Raw genomic sequence first — 20,146 nt, 5'->3', positions numbered from 1 at the left:
ATGAAAACTAATTCGATGTGTCGCCTTGAAACAATGTGGTGTTTTTACAAAAATAGTCTTGTTTATTCCAGAAGCCACAGCACTACAGCATTGCACTCTGGGGTTTCAGACACACACCGTATAATTGTGAAAGTTCACCTATGAAGTTTGTGTGTTCTGATTGAGCACAGGTTTGTTTCTGTATCCCATGGTTATGAGGAATATTTACAGAAGGGTATGGTTCTGGGATAAGAGTTCTTCTCTTACTGGCTAACATACAATTTACAAATAAAAAAAAACTGAAATGTGGTTAAGTTGAAAATAATTTCATTTGGAATTAAAGAACAAAAATGTTTGATTTGAAACGTAGATAAAGCATTACTTACGAGACTGCCAGTGCTTGCCAGATCATTTAGAACGCCAGGTTGGAAAACTAGAAACATAACACAGCTCTGACCCTGTATTTACATTTGAAAGAAAAAAATGCTTACTCTTCTATGGTGTATTCCATTGGCAATGATTCACTTTTTGAAAAGCAGCGCAATGCCTTTTTTTTAAAGCTGTTGACTCCTGTGTCGTATGGTAATATACTGTAAGTGTATTTGACTTAAAATGCAAGTAACCTGCTGGGCTCCTAATAATCGGTTACTAGGACACTAATCCGTATTACATAAATTTTTTGCAGCAGGTCACCTTACTTTAAGTTCAAACATTGAAATATGGATTAGCCAGGTTTAGTATTGTATAAATATTTCTCAAGTCTGTCACGCTGAACTTTCCACCAGCAACAAGTTCTTTTTGTAGCATTCCAGACTGCAGAGTGGAGTTCCAGTCTTGGAGCAGGAATATTTCTTCAGATTGGTACATCCAGAGATGCCACAGCTCACAGGCAATGGAGGCGGGGGCCGTGGTGGGGCAGGGGCTGGAGGAGGTACCCCTGCAGGGTACGAGATGGCTGCCCCCTGGACAGAATCCGAGTACCGCACCATGGGCACCTGGGCCTGCTTGGACTTCCTCTCTCTCATGCTTTTGATCTTGGCTTTGCTGGTCTTAGTGAGTCTTTCTATGGTCTGGTTCTTGTTCTCCTCAGCCTTTTTAGCTGCCTGGAGGCGTCTTTTTCGAGCGCGTTCCTCACGCTTCTGCAGCATCTCCGCTGTAATCTCCTTTTGTTTGTAGCCCATGGGCAGCTCCAGGAGAGGCTGACTCTGTTGCTTGTGTAACAGTGCTTTCTGTTGAGAGAACAAAGTGAAAGAAGGTGATATACCACTGTGCAGTGTCTGAACAGTAATAGCTTTTTAGCCCTTTATACTTTAATTCACCTTAAAACTAGTTTCCAGCCAAAAATAACCCTATTATTTTCAGAAATGCTGCCTGCAAAGAGTGAAAAGTTTAGTTAAAGTTAACAATACTTGCACTTTTCCTATGTGCACCCTAATTTACATATATAGAGGTAACACTTCCCCATCACCATTCCACTTTAGATTAAGACTAACTGTACTGTACTGGCGGCACAGTGGTGCAGCAGGTAGGTGTCGCAGTCACACAGCTCCAGGGGCCTGGAGGTTGTGGGTTTGATTCCCGCTCCGGGTGACTGTCTGTGAGGAGTGTGGTGTGTTCTCCCTGTGTCTGCGTGGGTTTCCTCCGGGTGCACCGGTTTCCTCCCACAGTCCAAAAACACGTTGGTAGGTGGATTGGCGACTCAAAAGTGTTCGTAGGTGTGAATGTGTGTGTCTGTGAAGGACTGGCACCCCTCCAGGGTGTATTCCCACCTTGCACCCAATGATTCCATGTAGGCTCTGGACCCACCGTGATCCTGAACTGGATAAGGGTTACAGATAATGAATGAATTCATTATTCTCTACTGAACTGGATTACATTATTCCTGTGTTATTCTATGTTTATGGTCACTGTTCTGTCTTTGGATTATACTAATCAAGTTGCCTAGCCTATGGTCACCGTTTTGAGTTTTTAAAGCCCTCAGTGTCTGGACTGAGAACAGTCCACCAACCAAAAACATCCAGCCGACAGCGTCCTGTGTCACTGATGAAGGACTGGAGCACGACCAACACACACCGTGCAGCGACAGATGAGCTACTGTCTCTGACTTTACATCTACAAGGTGGACCAACGAGGGAGGAGTGTCTCACAGAGTGGACACCGTTTAAAAACTCAAGCAGCAGATATGTTTGGTTGGTGGACTACAATCAGTCCAGTAGTGACACTGGGAGCTTTAGAAACTCCAGCAGCACTGCTGTGTCTGATCCACACTTACCGACGCAGCACACACTAACACCACTGAGAATGATCCACTACCCAAATCATACCTGCTCTGTGGCTGTCCTGTTACCACTGAAGGACAGGGTGAAATAGGGATAAGAAAGTATGCCAAGAAATAGGTGGAACACAGTCTGTGTAGAACTAAGTGCATACAGTGACCTGGTCAGTGGAGCTAATAAAATGATGTGTTTCTAACTCAATGATCATTCAGTGTATAATTTTACATATTTTGCTGAAATGCTAATGTATGCAGTTGGCTTTGTACTTATACACTGCTCTGACAAAGTGGAAACTAATCTAGTCTAAAGCCCTTGCAGTGAAGAACCAAAGCTCTTGAGCCAGAAATGGAATTGTTTGATGCGCTTTGTTCAAAATAATGCCATCACTTAAGCATTTCTTCTCTTCAAAAGGCTGTTCTTTTCCATTTAAACATTCGCTCACACTGAAAAACATTTTCTCCACAACTAACACCGGACAATTAAGCAGTGGAATAGTGCAAACGGCTGATACGATTCTTCATTGGAAGGACTCAGCTGTGTTCATGTTATATTCTCTAACATCTAAAATACCTGTCTGGCAGTGAGAAGAGATTCGTCTATCTCTTTCTTGAGCTCTCCATTATCATCCAGTTCTCCTTTCTCCAATGCATCAAGCCACTTCTCCTCTTCATCCATGGGACCTTCCACAAACGAATCTGTGTCCATGTCCGGCAGTGGTGAAGGGTCCAGGTTACTGTCCTCATCTAGGGATTTTGTCACAATATAGAGAGTGAAAAATTCAGCTTGGACAGCAAGGGTGCTTTTCTAGCATCTGAAGCAAAAGTGGATATAACAATATTTACATGAATTCTATTTCATTTACAGAACACTGTTATTGTTGTTGTTACAAAGCAGCTTTACAAAATTCAGGGTCCTAGCCCCAGTTGAGTGTCACTGAGGCAACAATGGGTCCCATCCTCCTCTGATCAACACCAGAGCAAAACAACAAATAAAGAGCAGTGTGAATGAATAAATAAGGAGTAGTTCATGTTTACAGCTGTGGTATAGTGAGACATGAACCGTTCTGGTTCACTAAAAACCTGTCTAATTAGTCATAAGATGAAGATATATTAACAATAACAACAACAACTTAAACCCAAGTTATGGGATTAACTAGAGTTTAATGCACAACAATGAGCTTTTTGAGCACAAAAACTGCTTAACTTTAAAGGTGAATATTTTATGCATAATTAAATACTTCAGGCTTTAAGTAGTTCACTGTGGTTTAAAATGAAATTATCAATTCTAGAGACATTTACCAAGGAAAGATTGTGCACAGCAAAAAATAGTCTCACTAGAAGTTGCTTTATGAAATAATTACATTGCATTCTGCCTGAAGCATTGTATTAAAATGTATCGGGAAGAGATTTTTGACCAAAACATTTTTCAAAATTTTCATGGGGACGAGGTTGTTTCCAGTTCTGTCCATATTTGCAAATCTTTAATTAAAAAATAAATAAATAAATAAATAAAAGCAGGAGTGAGTTCTTTGGTCAAGTTGCATAAGAAATTAAACAGCTACACTGGCATTGTAAATATCCAAGCACCCAACCAAGAGTCGTACACACACACTGTAAATAAACCTGCTGAAAGTTTCCCTAATATTCAATTTAATATCGAACTACTCCAAACGACTTACAGCTCAACAACTGAGTTATAGAGGGTATGCACTGACATCACTTTCCAGCTAGGACCCTCAGTTGGAAAGGGTGGCAAAACATTCAGCTGGGTTCCTCAGTCAAGACTATGTCCCTCAACACATTTGCTTGCTTCAAGGATTCTTTGCTTCCTGAAATGATTCCTCAGATCCAGGAAAATGTATGTGTACATGGCGCTGCACCTTTCTGAATAGGTGACCTTCACAGAGCAGATGAGGAACACTTATTTTACGGGATTGAGTGCTGATGGTTCTATGTAGAAACACTGTCATTACTTAGAGGCCCTTGGAGAGCCATGATTTTAAAAGAAAAACCAGGACTGAACCCAGCGATGATGCGATTAAAGGCAGTTAGAATGATCCACCACACGGCCGCTCTGTAAAGACATATCTGTGCAGGTAAATCACAGAAGGAATGAGTCCACTCTGAGAGATGTGTTCACATGCAGCAGCATTCGTTTCTGTGACAGTGTGTACTTCATTGCCAAGTCATTCGCTCCTATTTAGTTAACATTTTGTCGTCTCTATGAGTAAATTATAAACAGATTCTGAACTGACTCTCGCCAGCTGTGACGTCATGTGCATACCCTCTATACGGACATTTTGAAAACTCTTCATGAACGCACCCAGCCAGGCTCTATACTGTTCAATAGGAACCCCCTCTGAGGGCTCATCGTCATCATCATCATCATCGTCGTCATCATCATCAGAGTCATCGTCATCTTCTTCATCATTATCACTATCCACAATCAAGGGAGAGAAGGATCGCAGAGCCTCTGGAACCACAGTAAATGTAGGCACACTAAACCAGAAGAGGGGAAAAAATGATAAAGAGAGACAGATAGTAGATAGGGGACAAAACATGTAACATCTGTATACAACTAGAGCTATTAAAAAGACAACACTGACCTCTTGGTGCCCAGTGTTTGTCCTCCTAATTTGATCTTCAGCTTCAGCTGTGGAGGTTTGAGCACAATGCCAGAGTCTGACTCGAGAGCCTCGGAAGAGAAACTGTGGCCATCTTCACGGTGATGCTTCTTCTTATGTTTCTTGTGCTTCTTGTGTTTCTTTCTGTGGCCACTGTAGTCATCATCATCCCCTGGAAAACAAAAAAATATTGCTTACAGCACCATGACCAACTTACAATGTCTTAGCTGACTTCCCAGATCACAGAGAGGTAGTAAACAGACTGAAGCAGTTTAAATGAATGAATGAAAGAAAAAAAGAAATACACATAACTGAAGTTAAAGTTTATGAATCGATACATTAGTTTACAAATAATTCACCACTGATGTGAACGGCTCCAACGGTTCATTTGAATTCATCATTTCAGATGCAACTCTAGTCCTGGAGCTTCACCCCAGTACGTTAAAAAACACTACATTATGACTACATTAACAAAACCTCGTATGTTAACTGTCGGTTGTAAAGTTACTTTAAGTAGCTAAGAATTCATTTACCTGCAAGAAACCTGGGGTGAATCATATCTTTCCTTTTCCCCATTGACTCTTTCTGAGTGAACCCTCAGCTGCTCCACATTGTAGCCGAGCTCCGTGAAATGAATGAGCTTTTTCACTTTTATAAATGTAGCTGCTACTCCTTAGATATTGTCCTCTGATCAGATTTAACGAGCTAATGGACTAAAAATCGTCTCCAAAATAAAAATGCCTTCAGATAAAAAAGTTAAATTCGTGTTTATCCGCCTCTCGATGCGATAATAACACTTTACAAGTCAAACCCGTCGCTTTGCTTGTTTTTAGCTGTGTGCTAATTCACGTCAACGTCCGCGATAGTCCACTAACGAGCTTGGGCAAGTCTCAAATGCCTCTCCTATTCCCTACGTAGGGCACTATGTAGGTAAAATAACTTACAAAAGGTACTATGCCCAAATTGTTGTACTGTAATGTTATAATATTCACCCGTGAGCTGCACAACTCCCTATAAGACATTAGCGCATTATGTGTGGTGCTGAGGCCGCAATTCCACACAATTTCGCGGCTTATAAGTTGACCTAGATAGGCAGTAGGAGACCATTTGCGACTGAGCAACACCGGCCCCTAGAGTGTATGGGTAACGTAGTCAAAACAAGTCTTATTAAAACACCATGTGACGGGTAAGAAACTACATTACCCGACAGCTTTTTTGCTCAACACTTGAGGACTCACAAGGTTAGTCACGTTTTTCCTTTTGTATTAGTGTATTCTGATTTAGTTTGTGACCGTTTGAGGCTCTTTAATGTGCAAAATGTGACTCTGTATTTCTATGATTCAATTACTAATTCAGCACGGTTCTATATTATTGTAGTCCAATATTAGGGTGACCAGATCTGAGATCTGTGAAAAAGAGGACGCGTTTGGGGGGGGGTTAGCTGAACCTATCTATGCTTTTAGGTCCTTTACACCTTTATTTCCTACACAAAACATGGGAATTTCTCTTTTAATTCATCCGAGAACTTACATTTACGTTTCGGCATAGCTGCTGGAAATGAGGGTAGGTTCATGAGCTTTGCCTGACGTAAACGAGGACTACTGACGTGCAGACTGACCAATTAAATGTTTACAGAGAAGGTTATCGACCAATAACGGTAGCGCTACAGTCAGACCGTCCAATCAGAAGATTTTAGGCTACTTCACCACGCCCCCTTCTCACTCAAGCGAACCAATCGGAGTAGGGGAGGGCGGGACTAGTTTGTGAACGAAACTTCTCGAAGTTCTATGTAAGATCTAGAAAAACAAAATCCCGGACCTTTGTGAAATTCCGCCCGGACATTTATTTAAGTCTAAAAAAGAGGACATGTCCGGGTAAAAGAGGACGTCTGATCACCCTATCCAATATATAAATAGCTGTTTCTCGAGCAGATTTCATTTGTAAAAGGAATTGCATACAATTTGACAGCCACAAAAGGATCTGTATATTTATCCTGTCAGAACAGATCTGAACAATGCCTGCTCTGACCGTCTCTAAAGTTACTCTTCTATTATTCTGACGCTCAGATGTAAACAGAGTCATTCATAATGTAAAATGGAGCACCGTAGAAAAACTATAAGTCCCCAAATGAAATCTTTACAAATGCAATGGCATATTTAGTAGTTGTTTACAAGGAAATAAAACCCCTAATGCATTAAAACTGGTATAGATGTCACTTTATACCTTTGCCTTCAAACCTATGAATATGAATAGCTCCCACTTCTAGCACCATGTATCCGCTTACCCACCTCTCAAAAAGTGTTTCCTTTGATTTATTATGTTAGAAACCCTATCTGTCTGGATTACTATAGTTAGAATTAATGTTATAGTAATATTATATGACATTGTAGTCTTAACCATGTGCTCTTTGTGGTGATCTATAATTCAAATGTAGTTTTCTGTAGTTAACTCCATTACTTATGTGGATTTACTCTAAGATTCTAATAAGCATCCTGTATATATGATGGTCAGGTGGCAACTGTGATCTCTGTTTGAAAATTTCCTGTGTTTTCAACCTGTAGGAAAGATGAACTACACTAGATTTTTGACAGCTGTGAGTGTGGCACGGAAGCCGTCCCCCATCCGAATCCTGAGTAAGCCATGGCCCACCTCCAGGTCATTTTACAGCTATGGGCATATCATTTACATAACAGACATAAATAGTCACTCCTGTAGCTGAAGTAGGTAGAGTAGTCTTCTGAGACGTTGAAAGATGGTGTAGTGTACTTTGTTCATTTGAAATTTTAAACGGGAGAGTCCTTCTGATATTTTTGGTCTTCCCACATGTTTCTCTCTGCTGCTGGTGTCCAGCGGAGCTCCAGCAGCGCTCTCCTCCTACGCTCATCTCTCTCGCTGGTGGAGCCCCAAACCCCAACACCTTCCCCTTCCACTCCGCCACCATTACCATGAAGAACGGAGAGACACTTGTGTTTGATGAGACTTTGATGAAGAGAGCTCTACAGTATTCAGGATCTTCTGGGTAATTCTGTCTGGTTGCTATGAAGTTCGGACACCCCCAGGTCAAAATGAATATTAGTTCACATGTCTTCTACCAATAGCACATTTTTGCAAATTCGCACAGGGATGTGGTGGGTCCAGAACCTACCCAGTATCATTGGGTGCAAGTCAGAAAACACACCCTGGACTGAGACGCCTGTCCATTGCAGAGCACCATACACTCACCCCTGCACTCACAGACATTCTCGACGAGCCAGTCCACCTACCAGCACCCAGAGGAAACCCATGTGGACACGGAATACACAGTAAACTCCTCATAAACAGTCACCATGCGCAAGGCCCAAACCCACAACCCCAGGACCCTGGAGCAATGTGACAGCCCCCAATATTTCCCCCAATATTATAAACTCAAACTAATTTTATTACTCACACATCAGCCTTAACCTAAAAAGCTAGTCTTACTGCACTCATTGTGTATCTCATTGTCTCCACTTGTAGGTGCTGTTTCTATCCAACAGCTTGAGTTTCTAATCTGTCTGTTTAAATTTTTAGTCTCTTTCCATTACCTCATCTGTTGCAGCACAGTTTGTGTTGGTTGTCCTCCAGCCCTTAATCAGTGGACACAGGATTGACTTGATGTTTTGTTCAGTGGTCTGCTCTCAGTGCAGCAGTGACACTGAGCTGTTTAAACTCCAGCAGAACTGTTGTGTCTGATCTATTCTGATCCAGTGCAACAAACACTAACATAACACTGCCATGTCGGTGTCACTGCAGCACTGAAATATTAGTTGCAAACATTCTATAAATTGTATCTGAATATTTGGGAAAAATAAATATTTTTTCAGGGTCAGTTCTTAATGTTGAAGTAAATATGTTACAGTGTATGATGGGAAAATGGTTATGTTTAACTTGTGAGGTAAAAGTGTCTGTGTTTGGCTGTGTATCTTTTAGCATTCCGGAGTTGGTCTCATGGATGAAGGAACTCCAGAAAAGGCTGCATGACCCTCCCACAGCAGGCTATAGTCCAGAGAGAGGACAGATGGAGTTGTGTGTAACCACTGGCAGCCAGGAAGGACTCTGCAAAGTATGAATTACATCTCAGTCACACCAGTTCCCAGTTTTTTAAAGACCTTTCCTAAAGTCCTAATTTGTAAACTTTTCTCTATTAAATGTATTTTTTATATTAAAATGAATATGGAACACATTAAAACTATGAAGGAACACATGTTGTAAATAAAAGAAGTTGTTAAATGTACCAGAAATGTACTCAGCTTCGTGAGGTCATCACCTCGAACGGTTTTCAGTGAACAGCTGTGGCCTCATGTAGAGTTAATCTGTAGAAACGCTCGCCGCCTTAATGTGTTTAAGACCATAACTTGGGGTGTGCAGAGGTAGGGCTGGTACACAGTTCTATAAAGTGACTAGCCCTGGGAACTGTGATATAAAATCATAATATATTCAATATATGGAGCTCAGCTTTCTTTTCATTCCTACACATTCATACAGCCAGTGCCTGTGTTACTCCTCCAGCCCGTCGTCACGTCTTCAAGGTAGTGATGTGTAACCACTTAAAACTTTATTATTTCTCTTTTATTACAGTTTCCACTGTATTTCTCTTTTATTTTTAGTAACGCTACATGTATTATTTACTAATTTGAGAGTGTTGTAAACATATATCAGTGCAAAAACACATTAATTGCTTTTCCATTATTTTAAATGGGGAAAATTGACTCGAGAAACGAACTTTTCCACTTACGAACCGCGTCACGGAACGGATCAAGTTCGTAGGTAGAGGTTCCACTGTACTTGAATGTCACTATACATGTGTTAGTGAGTTACATGTTACTGAACTATGCAGCGTTTGTCACTGGCTTTGTTAAATGTTTGGACAAGTAACTTGTTTTCGTACATTTTCACATACGTTTAACATTTTATAAATCATTGCTTGACGTACAAGAATATTGACGTAGGATCATAGTAGGATTAAACTCCTGTTTAACAGATTTCTAACTAAGGCTTAAGGTAAGTCCTCATATTCAGGTATGTGCTTTTCCATAGTATAGAAATTTAAGGTATCTCCTTAATCTCTGTCAATTCCCATGGACAACACTTAGAACAATAGGAAGGAAGAAGGAGACTTTACTGGAAGTCTTCTGCTGCTCAGATATTTCTCCTGAGCAAAACAACCCAAGAATCTGGCTGGGTCTTTTTGAGTTTGAGTCCAGATCTTGGTAAAGCCACTGTGTTGGGATTTGCTGAGATACTGACACTCATGATTATCTCCAACTAAACTATTTCTCATTTGTGATTAAGAGACTTCTCGGTTCAGATGGAGTAACAGTTAGATTGTTTATAGGTGTGAGATATATCCCATGATTCCTTTTGGTCTACAGTTTTTAGGAGAATCACCATTATGTCTCCGGAGCCATCTACAAGCAACTTTTCAAGCAATTGTTTTGCAATTCCTGATGCACCTCTGTAACGTGCTTAGTTTTCTGTTCTGTTTTTGTTCCTTGTATGCGCTCCCCTTGTCATTTGACTGTTTCCCCTGTCTTGTGTCTGCTTCCTGCTTGTTCCCTTGTGTTTCTTGTTGGTGTTGTCTTTATATAGTCCTTGTCAGTGTTTCTTGTTTGTGGGTCATTGTACGTATGTTTGCTTGATGTTGATGGTACTTAGCATTGTTCTATGTTTAATGCTCTGTGTTTAGCCTTCTTGTTTAGCTCTTGTGTTTTATGTTTAGATTCCTTGTTTAGTGTTTAGCTTTGAGCTGTGTTTAGTGTTTAGCATTGAGCCTTTATTGTTTATAGTTTAGCCTAGTCATTTATGTTTAGCTCCTTAGCCTCTGTATTTAGCCCTTTTGTTTATTTCCTTAGCTTCTGTGTTTTACCCTTTTGTTTAACTTCCCTTTGTCTAGTTACCTTTTGTTTCTTGTTAATAAAATCTCCTGCATATACCTCCATTCCTTACTCCTACACCCCATCATTATTACAACCTCAAGATTGAGTCGCTTATACAAATAGCTGAGTGACTTTAGCTGAATGATAAAATGATTTGGTGGTATGTAGAAAAAAATGGCAATGGTAAAAACAGTCTCCTGTTATTCTTCCCATTGAAGGTCTTTGAGATGCTTGTCAATCCTGGTGATAATGTTCTTCTTGATGCACCCACATATTCAGGAACCCTGGCAGCGGTAAGAGTCTTTCCTCAGTTGATAATTAAAGACCTGCCCTGTGGTATTTCCTATAAAGCTTAAAGTGAGCATTTGCTCAGCGTGATCAGCTCTTATTTTGATGTGCCTCATTCCTGCATTGAACATAACAACTGTCTTATTGTCATCTGACATTCTCATCTTATAAACTTCACCCCCAGCTCCAGCCACTGGGCTGTAACATTGTGAATGTGCCCAGTGATCAGTACGGTATGATCCCAGATAAACTTCAAGATATTTTGGCCCAGTGGGTCCCCACAGATACACAAAAACCTGACAGCACTTCCCCGAAAGTCCTGTACACCATCCCCAATGGAGGAAATCCCACTGGAGCCTCTATGACCTTAGAGAGGAAGCAGAAGATCTATGAGGTACAATTTTCCTTCTATTTTTTAAAGTAAATTTGTGAACAATGAATTATAATTGTTTAATTATACTAATAATGGGCGGCGGCACAGTGGCGCAGAAGGTAGGTGTCACAGTCACACAGCTCCACACCTGGAAGTTGTGGGTTCGATTCCCGCTCCGGGAGACTGTCTGTGAAGAGTGTGGTGTGTTCTCCCTGTGTCTGCATGGGTTTCCTCCGGGTGACTGTCTGTGAGGAGTGTGGTGTGTTCTCCCTGTGTCTGCGTGGGTTTCCTCCGGGTGACTGTCTGTGAGGAGTGTGGTGTGTTCTCCCTGTGTCTGCGTGGGTTTCCTCCGGGTGACTGTCTGTAAGGATTGTGGTGTGTTCTCCCTGTGTCTGCGTGGGTTTCCTCCAGGTGACTGTCTGTAAGGATTGTGGTGTGTTCTCCCTGTGTCTGTGTGGGTTTCCTCCGGGTGACTGTCTGTGAAGAGTGTGGTGTGTTCTCCCTGTGTCTGCGTGGGTTTCCTCCCACGGTCCAAAAACATACGTTGGTAGGTGGATTGGTGACTGAAAAGTGTCCGTAAATGTGAGTGAATGTGTGAGTGTGTGTTGCCCTGTGAAGGACTGGCACCCTCTCCAGGGTGCATTCCCGCCTTGCGTCCAATGATTCCAGGCAGGCTCTGGACCCACCGCGACCCTGAACTGTTTGGTAGATTATTTCTTTTGTTGTAACAATGCTTCTTGAAAATAGATCTTAAACTGTTGGAAACCCTATTAATTTCCCTTTTAAATTGTGCCGCATTTGTGGGATGAGTAGTAGAGCTGGGTATGTGGGTTGCGCCCATGAAACATTAACATACACATTAACATAACATACACCCTGGAGGGGGCGCCAATCCTTCACAGGGCAAAACACACACTCACACATTCACTCACACCTATGGGGGGAAGAAACCGGAGCACCCAGAGGAAACCCATGCAGACACAGGGAGAACACACCACACTCCTCACAGACAGTCACCCGGAGGAAACCCACACGGACACAGAGAGAACACACCAGACTCCTCACAGACAGTCACCCGGAGGAAACCCACACGGACACAGAGAGAACACACCAGACTCCTCACAGACAGTCACCCGGAGGAAACCCACACGGACACAGAGAGAACACACCAGACTCCTCACAGACAGTCACCCAGAGGAAACACGCACGGACACAGAGAGAACACACCACACTCCTCACAGACAGTCACCCGGAGGAAATCCACGTAAACACAGGGAGAACACACCACACTCCTCACAGACAGTCACCCGGAGGAAATCCACGCAGACACAGAGAGAACACACCACACTCCTCACAGACAGTCACCCGGAGGAAACCCACGCAGACACAGGGAGAACACACCACACTCCTCACAGACAGTCACTCGGAGCTGGAATCGAACCCACAACCTCCAGGTCCCTGGAGCTGTGTGACAGCTACCTGCTGCGCCACCGTGCACCGTTTTTTAAAATAAACAGCCTCTAATTTTGGAGCATTACTATTGGTCCATTCATTACGAAATTTCCACACAATGTGAACGACAGCTGCTGTCTTCAAATGATGTAGTAAAATTCTCTGTAATGAATCTACACCTGCACACTCAGTCAACAATTACTGCACTTCCCCAACCAACCTGCGCCCTTCTTGTCTACAGCCATTTACTAAATCAGTTTATTTCATTTAAAATTAAACATTCAGGATTTAAAATGATATCAAACCTAAAATGATGTATATTGTCACAGCATTCGTGAATATCACAACACAAGGGCTTATAATGTCCTTCCTGGCACTATATGTGTATTTATTTTTTACAGCTTGCAAGGAAGCATGACTTTCTAATCATCGAGGATGATCCATACTATTTCCTGCAGTTTCAAAAGGTACACATTCAGTTATTTGTCTAAAGGTGTGACTCATTAACATATTATTGGTGTTATCAACTGACCCTGATAACCTCTTTATTGCTGAACTGATAAGATACCAGCCACTGTTTAAGCCCTGAAACACATTGTACATGCATCTACAATTCCTCAGTCTCAATAACTTACACGTTATGTTATTAAATGTTAATAAATCATTTAGAGTAGCTGCTGAATCACTGTGGTGTAAAAATACTGATTGTTTTTTTTTCTTTTCACAGCCATGGGCTCCTACATTTCTGTCGCTGGATGTTGATGGACGAGTTATACGAACAGACTCCTTTTCCAAAATCCTGTCATCAGGGTAAGTGTAAACATGTATCCAATTTGCATAATGTGTTTTCAAGTTTGGTTGAATCCACTAATGTTCATGGTTTCAGTTTTCTAACTGAAATAGAATTGAAGTAAAACTGATACTGGGAAATATTGGAAAAATGTAAGACTCAGCTGCACTGGTTGAATGCTCTTGGGGTTGCAGATATACACCTATACAAAAAGGTGATTAAATTATATTCTGTACATTTTATGACAGAGGTGTCCAGTTACTGGGCCAAACACATAACCAAGTTATAGATCCCAATTTAAACGCAACCTTTATTTAACTGCACTATTTGACGCATTTGCTATCATTGCTTGGACCCATGTCAGTGTCAGTTTACAGCTTATAGTCATAACTCTAAGAACACTTGGGTTTTTAACTCCATTTTATATTTACTATTTTTGTCTGTAAATATCTTAAGAAAAGAGTGTTTATAAAATAAAAGTAGAGTCAAACAAAGCATTATAGAGTTGATCAGAGGAGCATGAGGTCAACTTACGAAAACCCAAGAGCATTTTTACAGTGGCCTTCGTGTTTAGGGAAGTATTACCTACGATTATCAGAAGCTTAGTTGTGTGGGTGTGTTGCTATAAACTAAACACATAACATGAAGTTTGCGTTACAACGTTTACGACGCAAAACCACTGAAGTCGAAAAACAAGGCTTTATACAGTAAATCGGAGATGTCGTAACCACGAAACATCGTAACTCAGGACTGACGGAACCCGAGGACCTCCTGTATTTTCATGGGATTATTTTGGGCAACATTGAAATCACTTTTTGAATATTATTAGTTTATAGCAGTCTGTGGTACAGCACAGGGTCCTGGGGGTTTTGGGTATGAACCCTGCATCAGGTGACTGTCAGTGTGGAGTGTGGTGTGTTCAACCCAGGTATGTATGGGTTGCTCCAGGTGCTCCAGTTTCCTCCCAGAGCCCATGATTCACCGTGACCCTGACCTGGATAAAAAAAAAAGCAGTCAAATGAAAGATTGAATGAATTTCTGTAAAACATTAAGAGAAAGAAAACACATTTCGTACTAAAATAAGTTGAGCTTATAAAATAAATTTTTTATTTTATTTATTATTATTACAAATTATTACACCTTGTACCCAGTAGGGAAGCCGTCTGCTTTTATGAGTACCTGATTCTTCCTGATTTTCTGTGTCTGTGTGTGTGTGTGTTTGCAGGCTAAGGATAGGTTTTGTCACTGGGCCGAAGCCATTAGTGGACCGAGTGGTACTTCACATTCAAGCATCCACTATGCACACCAGCACTTTCACACAGGTCAAATATCTGCTCTCTTTGCTGTAATTTTCCTCTTTCCCTTCTCTGTAATTTAAACTCAGAAGGTATTCATTTTGCAGGTGATATATTGTAAGATATTGGTACCATTTTAGAATAAGACTACACTTAAAGGTTTATAACTGGTTTAAAATATTTTTATTAACAGTCATTAATAATCAGTTATAACAATTAGATTAAAAGGGCAGCGGTGACCTATTGTTCACCAGACAGTGGACCCACATCCATCTACATCCATCCACTCTGACTTGATCCGTTCCGTGACCCGGTTCGTAAGTGGAAAAGTTCGTGTCTCGAGTCAATTTTCCCCATTTAAAATAATTGAAAAGCAATTAATATGTTCCAGCCCCCGCCCCGAAAGTCACCCTTTTTGCACTGATATATGTTTACAACACTCTCAAATTAGTAAAAAAAATACATGTAGCGTTACTAAAAAATAAAGAAATACAGTGGAAACAGTAATAAAAAAGAAATAATAAAGTTTTAAGTGGTTACACATCGCTACCTTGAAGATGTGAGTAACACAGGCACTGGCTGTATGACGGGAGGTGGGGGGGGGGGTGGAATAACGGAGAGTAGGCGGTGAATGTGGGGAGACGAAGCGTAGATACGGCTTAACTTAGCACGAATTTCAATGTCTGCTATTTACACTAATGCTAAATTACTAAAGCTACAATGTGCTAATCTTAAACGCTCACTCAAGTCTGGGCGCTGGGAGACTCGCCTATTGGGGTCAGTGGCCATTTCCAGCCGCCGGCTCGGAGGAGGCTCGGGTTCGTTTCTAGAGTCGTGGTTTGTTGGTGGAGGCAAAAAATATTCAAATGCCCGGTTCGTATCTTGGAAACTTCGTTAGTAGAGGCTCCACTGTAATGTTCTTTTTAGTTGTCAAGGTCTCAGTGTATATTTTTCTTTTGTTAAATGTGTTAATTCTGTTCGTTTTAGCCAATTTTCATGTTAAAAAATGAACCTATTAGCTGTACATAATGGGCACTTTGACTGAAAATTAAATAGATGAAAGATGGTCTCTGACTTTTGCACAAGACCAAATTTTTCTTCTCTTAATGACCCCCTCACATCTTGTCTGATGACTGCCTGAATTTCCTCATACGTCCCTCTTACCTAGCAGTCATTGCCTGGGGGTGATATAAGTGTTTAATGTGGTTTCCCATTTAGTGAACAGAAGGCACAAAACATTTCAACAACTTCCATTAAAAATATTTGGAATAAATAGAGCTGTTCGCCTTTACCAAAGACATCGGATTTATATTTTGTTCTTGTGTTTTATTTCTTCTGTTCTGTTTTCCTCCGCTATTCTATTCTATCCTGTTTTATTCTAATTCTATGTCCAGCTCATGGTCTCTCAGCTACTGCACACGTGGGGTCAGGACGGATTCTTGAAGCACATTGATGGGTGAGTTGAAAGCAGCTGAACTGGTTTAAACCATGTGACCATCACACCACACACTGCCAGCACAGGACTGGCACTCTTTAATGGCAGTTCTCACTCCACTCCACATGTAGATTAATTAATACTCTCTTGGTTTAGCTTCATATAGATTTCTCTTGGACAGGGCTCATATATTAATAGATATTATATTAATTATTCATATATTAAAGTGAATAAACCATGCAATTTAATAATTCTATATTACAAAACTACTTTTTTTAAAGTAATTGTTCTTACAGTGAAATGTGTTTGCATGCCTCAGGGTGGTGGAGTTCTATCGAGGACAAAGGAACGCCATGCTCTCTTCAGCAGACAAATGGCTCAAAGGTTATGTGGCATTCAGGAATTTAGTGCTTAATCTTGTAAATGTTAACCATTAATATTTTGTAAAGTTTTTAGTTGGTCTTTATTCTGTTTTGCTGTATGTACAGGATTTTTAAAAAAGAACACATCTAAACAAGTCCAGTCATTCATTAATGTGGCTTACAGTTATAAATGCAGGCTGTAATATTCAACCTTGGTTACGCTCTCTCTCTTTCTCTCTGTCTCTCTCTTTCTCTCTGTCTCTCTCTCTCTCTCTCACTCTTTCTCTCTCTCTCTCTCTCTCTCTCTCTCTCTCTCTCTCTCTCTCTCTCTCTCTCTCTCTGTGTTCTTGCGTCCTTCCTTTATGTGTGTGTGTGTGTGTGTGTGTTTGTACAGATGTAGCAGAATGGCATGCACCAGCAGCCGGCATGTTCTTGTGGATTAAACTGAAGGGCATTAAAGACACACAGCAGCTTATAATGGAGAAAGCACTGAAGAAAGAGGTCAACACACACACACACACACACGTAAATCAATCATCCACTTGCTGTTTGAACTTCAACAGCCAAAGTTTAACCCTGAAAATATTATTAGTGTTTATTTTAAACACTCTGCACCACGACTGTCATTTTCTGTTTGGAAATGTTCTGAATTTTATGCACGTTTTAAGACTTAGTGAAGTCTTGGTCCAGGAAATCACCATACAATGTTGTTTTAAGGCTCTCTGCAACAAGCAAAATTTTTCTTTAACATTGTTATTAAAAAAAGAACTCACTAAAGTGAACGAATGGTTTTATCAGTGCACAAATTCTGTTTGAGACTATGGTATAAAAACTGTACAGACTTAGAAATAAACATATAAACACACACACACACACACACAGGGACAAGCATTAGTAGACCTAAAATCATTTTTCTTTTTCTAACCTTTAAACATTTAATACCTCAAAGGCAATAATAATAATGTGAATTATGCAAAGTCTTTTTTTCAAATCCAGGCTTATCTTTGTCCTTTTGAATATTTTTAATGGGTGCTTCTCTCTGTGCTGAATGTGATGTGGTAGGTTTAATAATGCTCAAAAGAGAGAGCCAGAGGGTGTGCACATTTGTGTGAATGTGTGTGTATGAACGTTAACCAGCATAAATGCCTGTGTTTCAGCAAAACATTTCATTACCTCCTACACAAGCTCTCAAACAGAAGCTGTGCTGAATGGTCTCTTACACTTAGAAAAGAGCACAGAGAACAATGAGCTGTTCTGTCTCTCACTAACTGTTCACATTCAGAGCTGTATTTGCAAAATGGTTCTGGTCATAAAGCTTGTGACTGTCAGCAGTGCGGTGCATTGATCATTAATATTGTTAACTAGTTCACACATATGTCTGTCTCTAGAGACCAACAAATCCAGACTTTCATTGTATTAACACCATTTATATTGAAGGTTTTGGTCTGCATTGCCAAATACTGCTAAAACTATATAAAATCTGTATTGTCGTATGACACTTGTACCAAGATTTGGATAATGTGGTAGTGTCCATAACTAGCAGCAGTCTGGTTTGGATTTAAAACGTGGCTCATGCGCACTGCAGCTTGTTCTTGGATTTCATTTTGGTTCTGGTGAAAAAAATCTGTCCATATTTTGAGTCCAATTTAAACAGGACTCTCGCCCCTCGCTGCCGTTGTATTCTTAGCTGAACGTACGTGTGCTTTAAGGTCCTTTACACCTTTATTTGCTACACAAAACATGGGAATTTCTTTTTTAATTCATCCGAGAACTTACTTTTACGTTTCGGCATAGCTGCTCGAGATGAGGGTGGGTACATGAGCTTTGTCTGACGTAAACAAGGACTACTGACGTGCAGACTGACCAAATAAATGTTTACAGAGAAGGTTATCGATCAATAACGGTAGCTCTACAGTCAGACCGTCCAATCAGAAGATTTTAGGCTACTTCACCACGCCCCCTTCTCACTCAAGCGAACCAATCGGAGTAGGGGAGGGCGGGACTAGTTTGTGAACGAAACTTCTCGAAGTTCTATGTAAGCTCTAGAAAAACAACATCCCGGAAGTTTTTTTTAAGTCTAAAAATGATGACATGTCCGGGTAAAAGAGGACGTCTGCTCACCCTAATTTTGTCACACTTTGTTTAGGTTCTTCTTGTTCCTGGAGGAGTGTTTAACATCCACAGTTCAGAGCCTTGTCCCTATGTCCGAGCTGCGTTCTCCCTCTCTACACCACAACAAATCGATGAGGTATTTTCGCATCCACACACACCACAAGACGTTGGTAATATGGCCTTTCTTATAATACATTATAATATATCACGATGTTGTTATGATATATAATGTATATATTACAGGACAGTATACTTCTCTACGCCTATCATGAATAAAGTCAGTACTTCACTGCATGGAATGTGCTCAGAGTGTTTGGAGTATTTTTAATTACACTGCTGATTTAATCTGTGGTTTCCAACTCTATATTATAAGTATTTAGACGATGTCTTTATGTATTGGAATGTTACACTCAAGCCAACTCACTTCTGTGTTCATACAAATCACATAAAAACTTGAAAACAGCTGTTTCATTCTCTCTCTCTTTCTCTCACTCACTCACACACACAGTCCTGGTCACACAGAATTATTCCAAAATTACACTCTGATCTCATGTTCCTTGTTTCAACAGGCGTTCAAGAGGCTCTCAGCACTCATCAAAGAGGCTTCATGAGAATCTGAGAAAAAGATTTAACATTTTTTTTTGCACATGGATACCTAGATGATTTGATGACGTGACTGGAAGTTTCTCACATTATTTCCTCCGTTGAGACAGACGTTAATAATGCTTTTTAAAACAAACACTACAAGAATATCTTTGTGATTTAAAAAGGAACCAACAAACAAATCAAGAGAATACTGTTTTTGGGATTGTTTAATAGAAATGCACTCTTTAAAATATTAACTGGAATCGTTATACGCTTCCTAAAGAACCATGTTTGAAAAACGAGGTGTGGTGGACCACTTTAATTATTTTTTGAAAGCGTTTATGTGCTCTAAATGATCATATGTTTACATATTTTGTGCTACTGGGACAAAATCTTGTATCTCCGTTGTATATCCATAATATAAAGGGTCAGTAAACATGACTTAGAACAAACACTGTTTACTGTAACTTTGGTTAAAACTTAAGAATCTGTTTCTTTCTCCTGTAAAGTATTCAGACAGCACTTACACCTTGTCTACATGATGTTTATAACAAAGATGTAGTGGGCTAAGGGTTTTCAGGGAAAAACTCTCTGTGCTCTGTGGTTTGAGATTTTTGTTCAATAAAAAATAATAAACTTACAATACTTGTAATCTCTCTCTCTCTCTCCCTCCCCTCTCTCT

At 40.5% G+C, this 20,146-nt stretch overlaps 2 protein-coding genes across 3 annotated transcripts; one reads left to right on the top strand and one right to left on the bottom strand.

The window, feature by feature from the left end:
* Window positions 1-50: 50 nt before the first annotated feature.
* On the bottom strand, window positions 51-5,976 carry ino80b (INO80 complex subunit B). Its single transcript, XM_066680525.1, has 5 exons — window positions 5,412-5,976; window positions 4,861-5,050; window positions 4,578-4,753; window positions 2,826-2,998; window positions 51-1,208 (listed from the first exon to the last, which is right to left on the bottom strand). The coding sequence occupies exons 1-5, from the start codon at window positions 5,452-5,454 to the stop codon at window positions 744-746; spliced, it is 1,047 nt and encodes a 348-aa protein (XP_066536622.1). The 5' UTR covers window positions 5,455-5,976; the 3' UTR covers window positions 51-743.
* Window positions 5,945-20,062, top strand: aadat (aminoadipate aminotransferase). Of its 2 annotated transcripts, XM_066680521.1 has the most exons (14): window positions 5,949-6,119; window positions 7,440-7,511; window positions 7,729-7,897; window positions 8,827-8,959; window positions 10,991-11,065; window positions 11,245-11,454; window positions 13,287-13,352; window positions 13,613-13,695; window positions 14,901-14,997; window positions 16,365-16,426; window positions 16,725-16,789; window positions 17,162-17,268; window positions 18,914-19,015; window positions 19,449-20,062. In XM_066680521.1, exons 2-14 carry the CDS (start codon window positions 7,445-7,447, stop codon window positions 19,488-19,490), a joined length of 1,278 nt encoding a protein of 425 aa, XP_066536618.1. In that variant the 5' UTR covers window positions 5,949-6,119; window positions 7,440-7,444; the 3' UTR covers window positions 19,491-20,062. The 2 variants fall into 2 exon arrangements, with proteins under 2 accessions (XP_066536619.1, XP_066536618.1); XM_066680522.1 differs by lacking the exon at window positions 7,729-7,897 and having other exon boundaries at window positions 5,945-6,119; window positions 7,440-7,533.
* The last annotated feature ends 84 nt before the right edge of the window (window positions 20,063-20,146 follow it).

The sequence above is a fragment of the Hoplias malabaricus genome, chromosome 9, assembly GCF_029633855.1.
Source record: "Hoplias malabaricus isolate fHopMal1 chromosome 9, fHopMal1.hap1, whole genome shotgun sequence".
Lineage (NCBI taxonomy): Eukaryota > Metazoa > Chordata > Actinopteri > Characiformes > Erythrinidae > Hoplias > Hoplias malabaricus.
The sequence above is the reverse complement of the archived record's forward strand: the minus strand, read 5'-3'. Positions and strand labels throughout refer to the sequence as shown.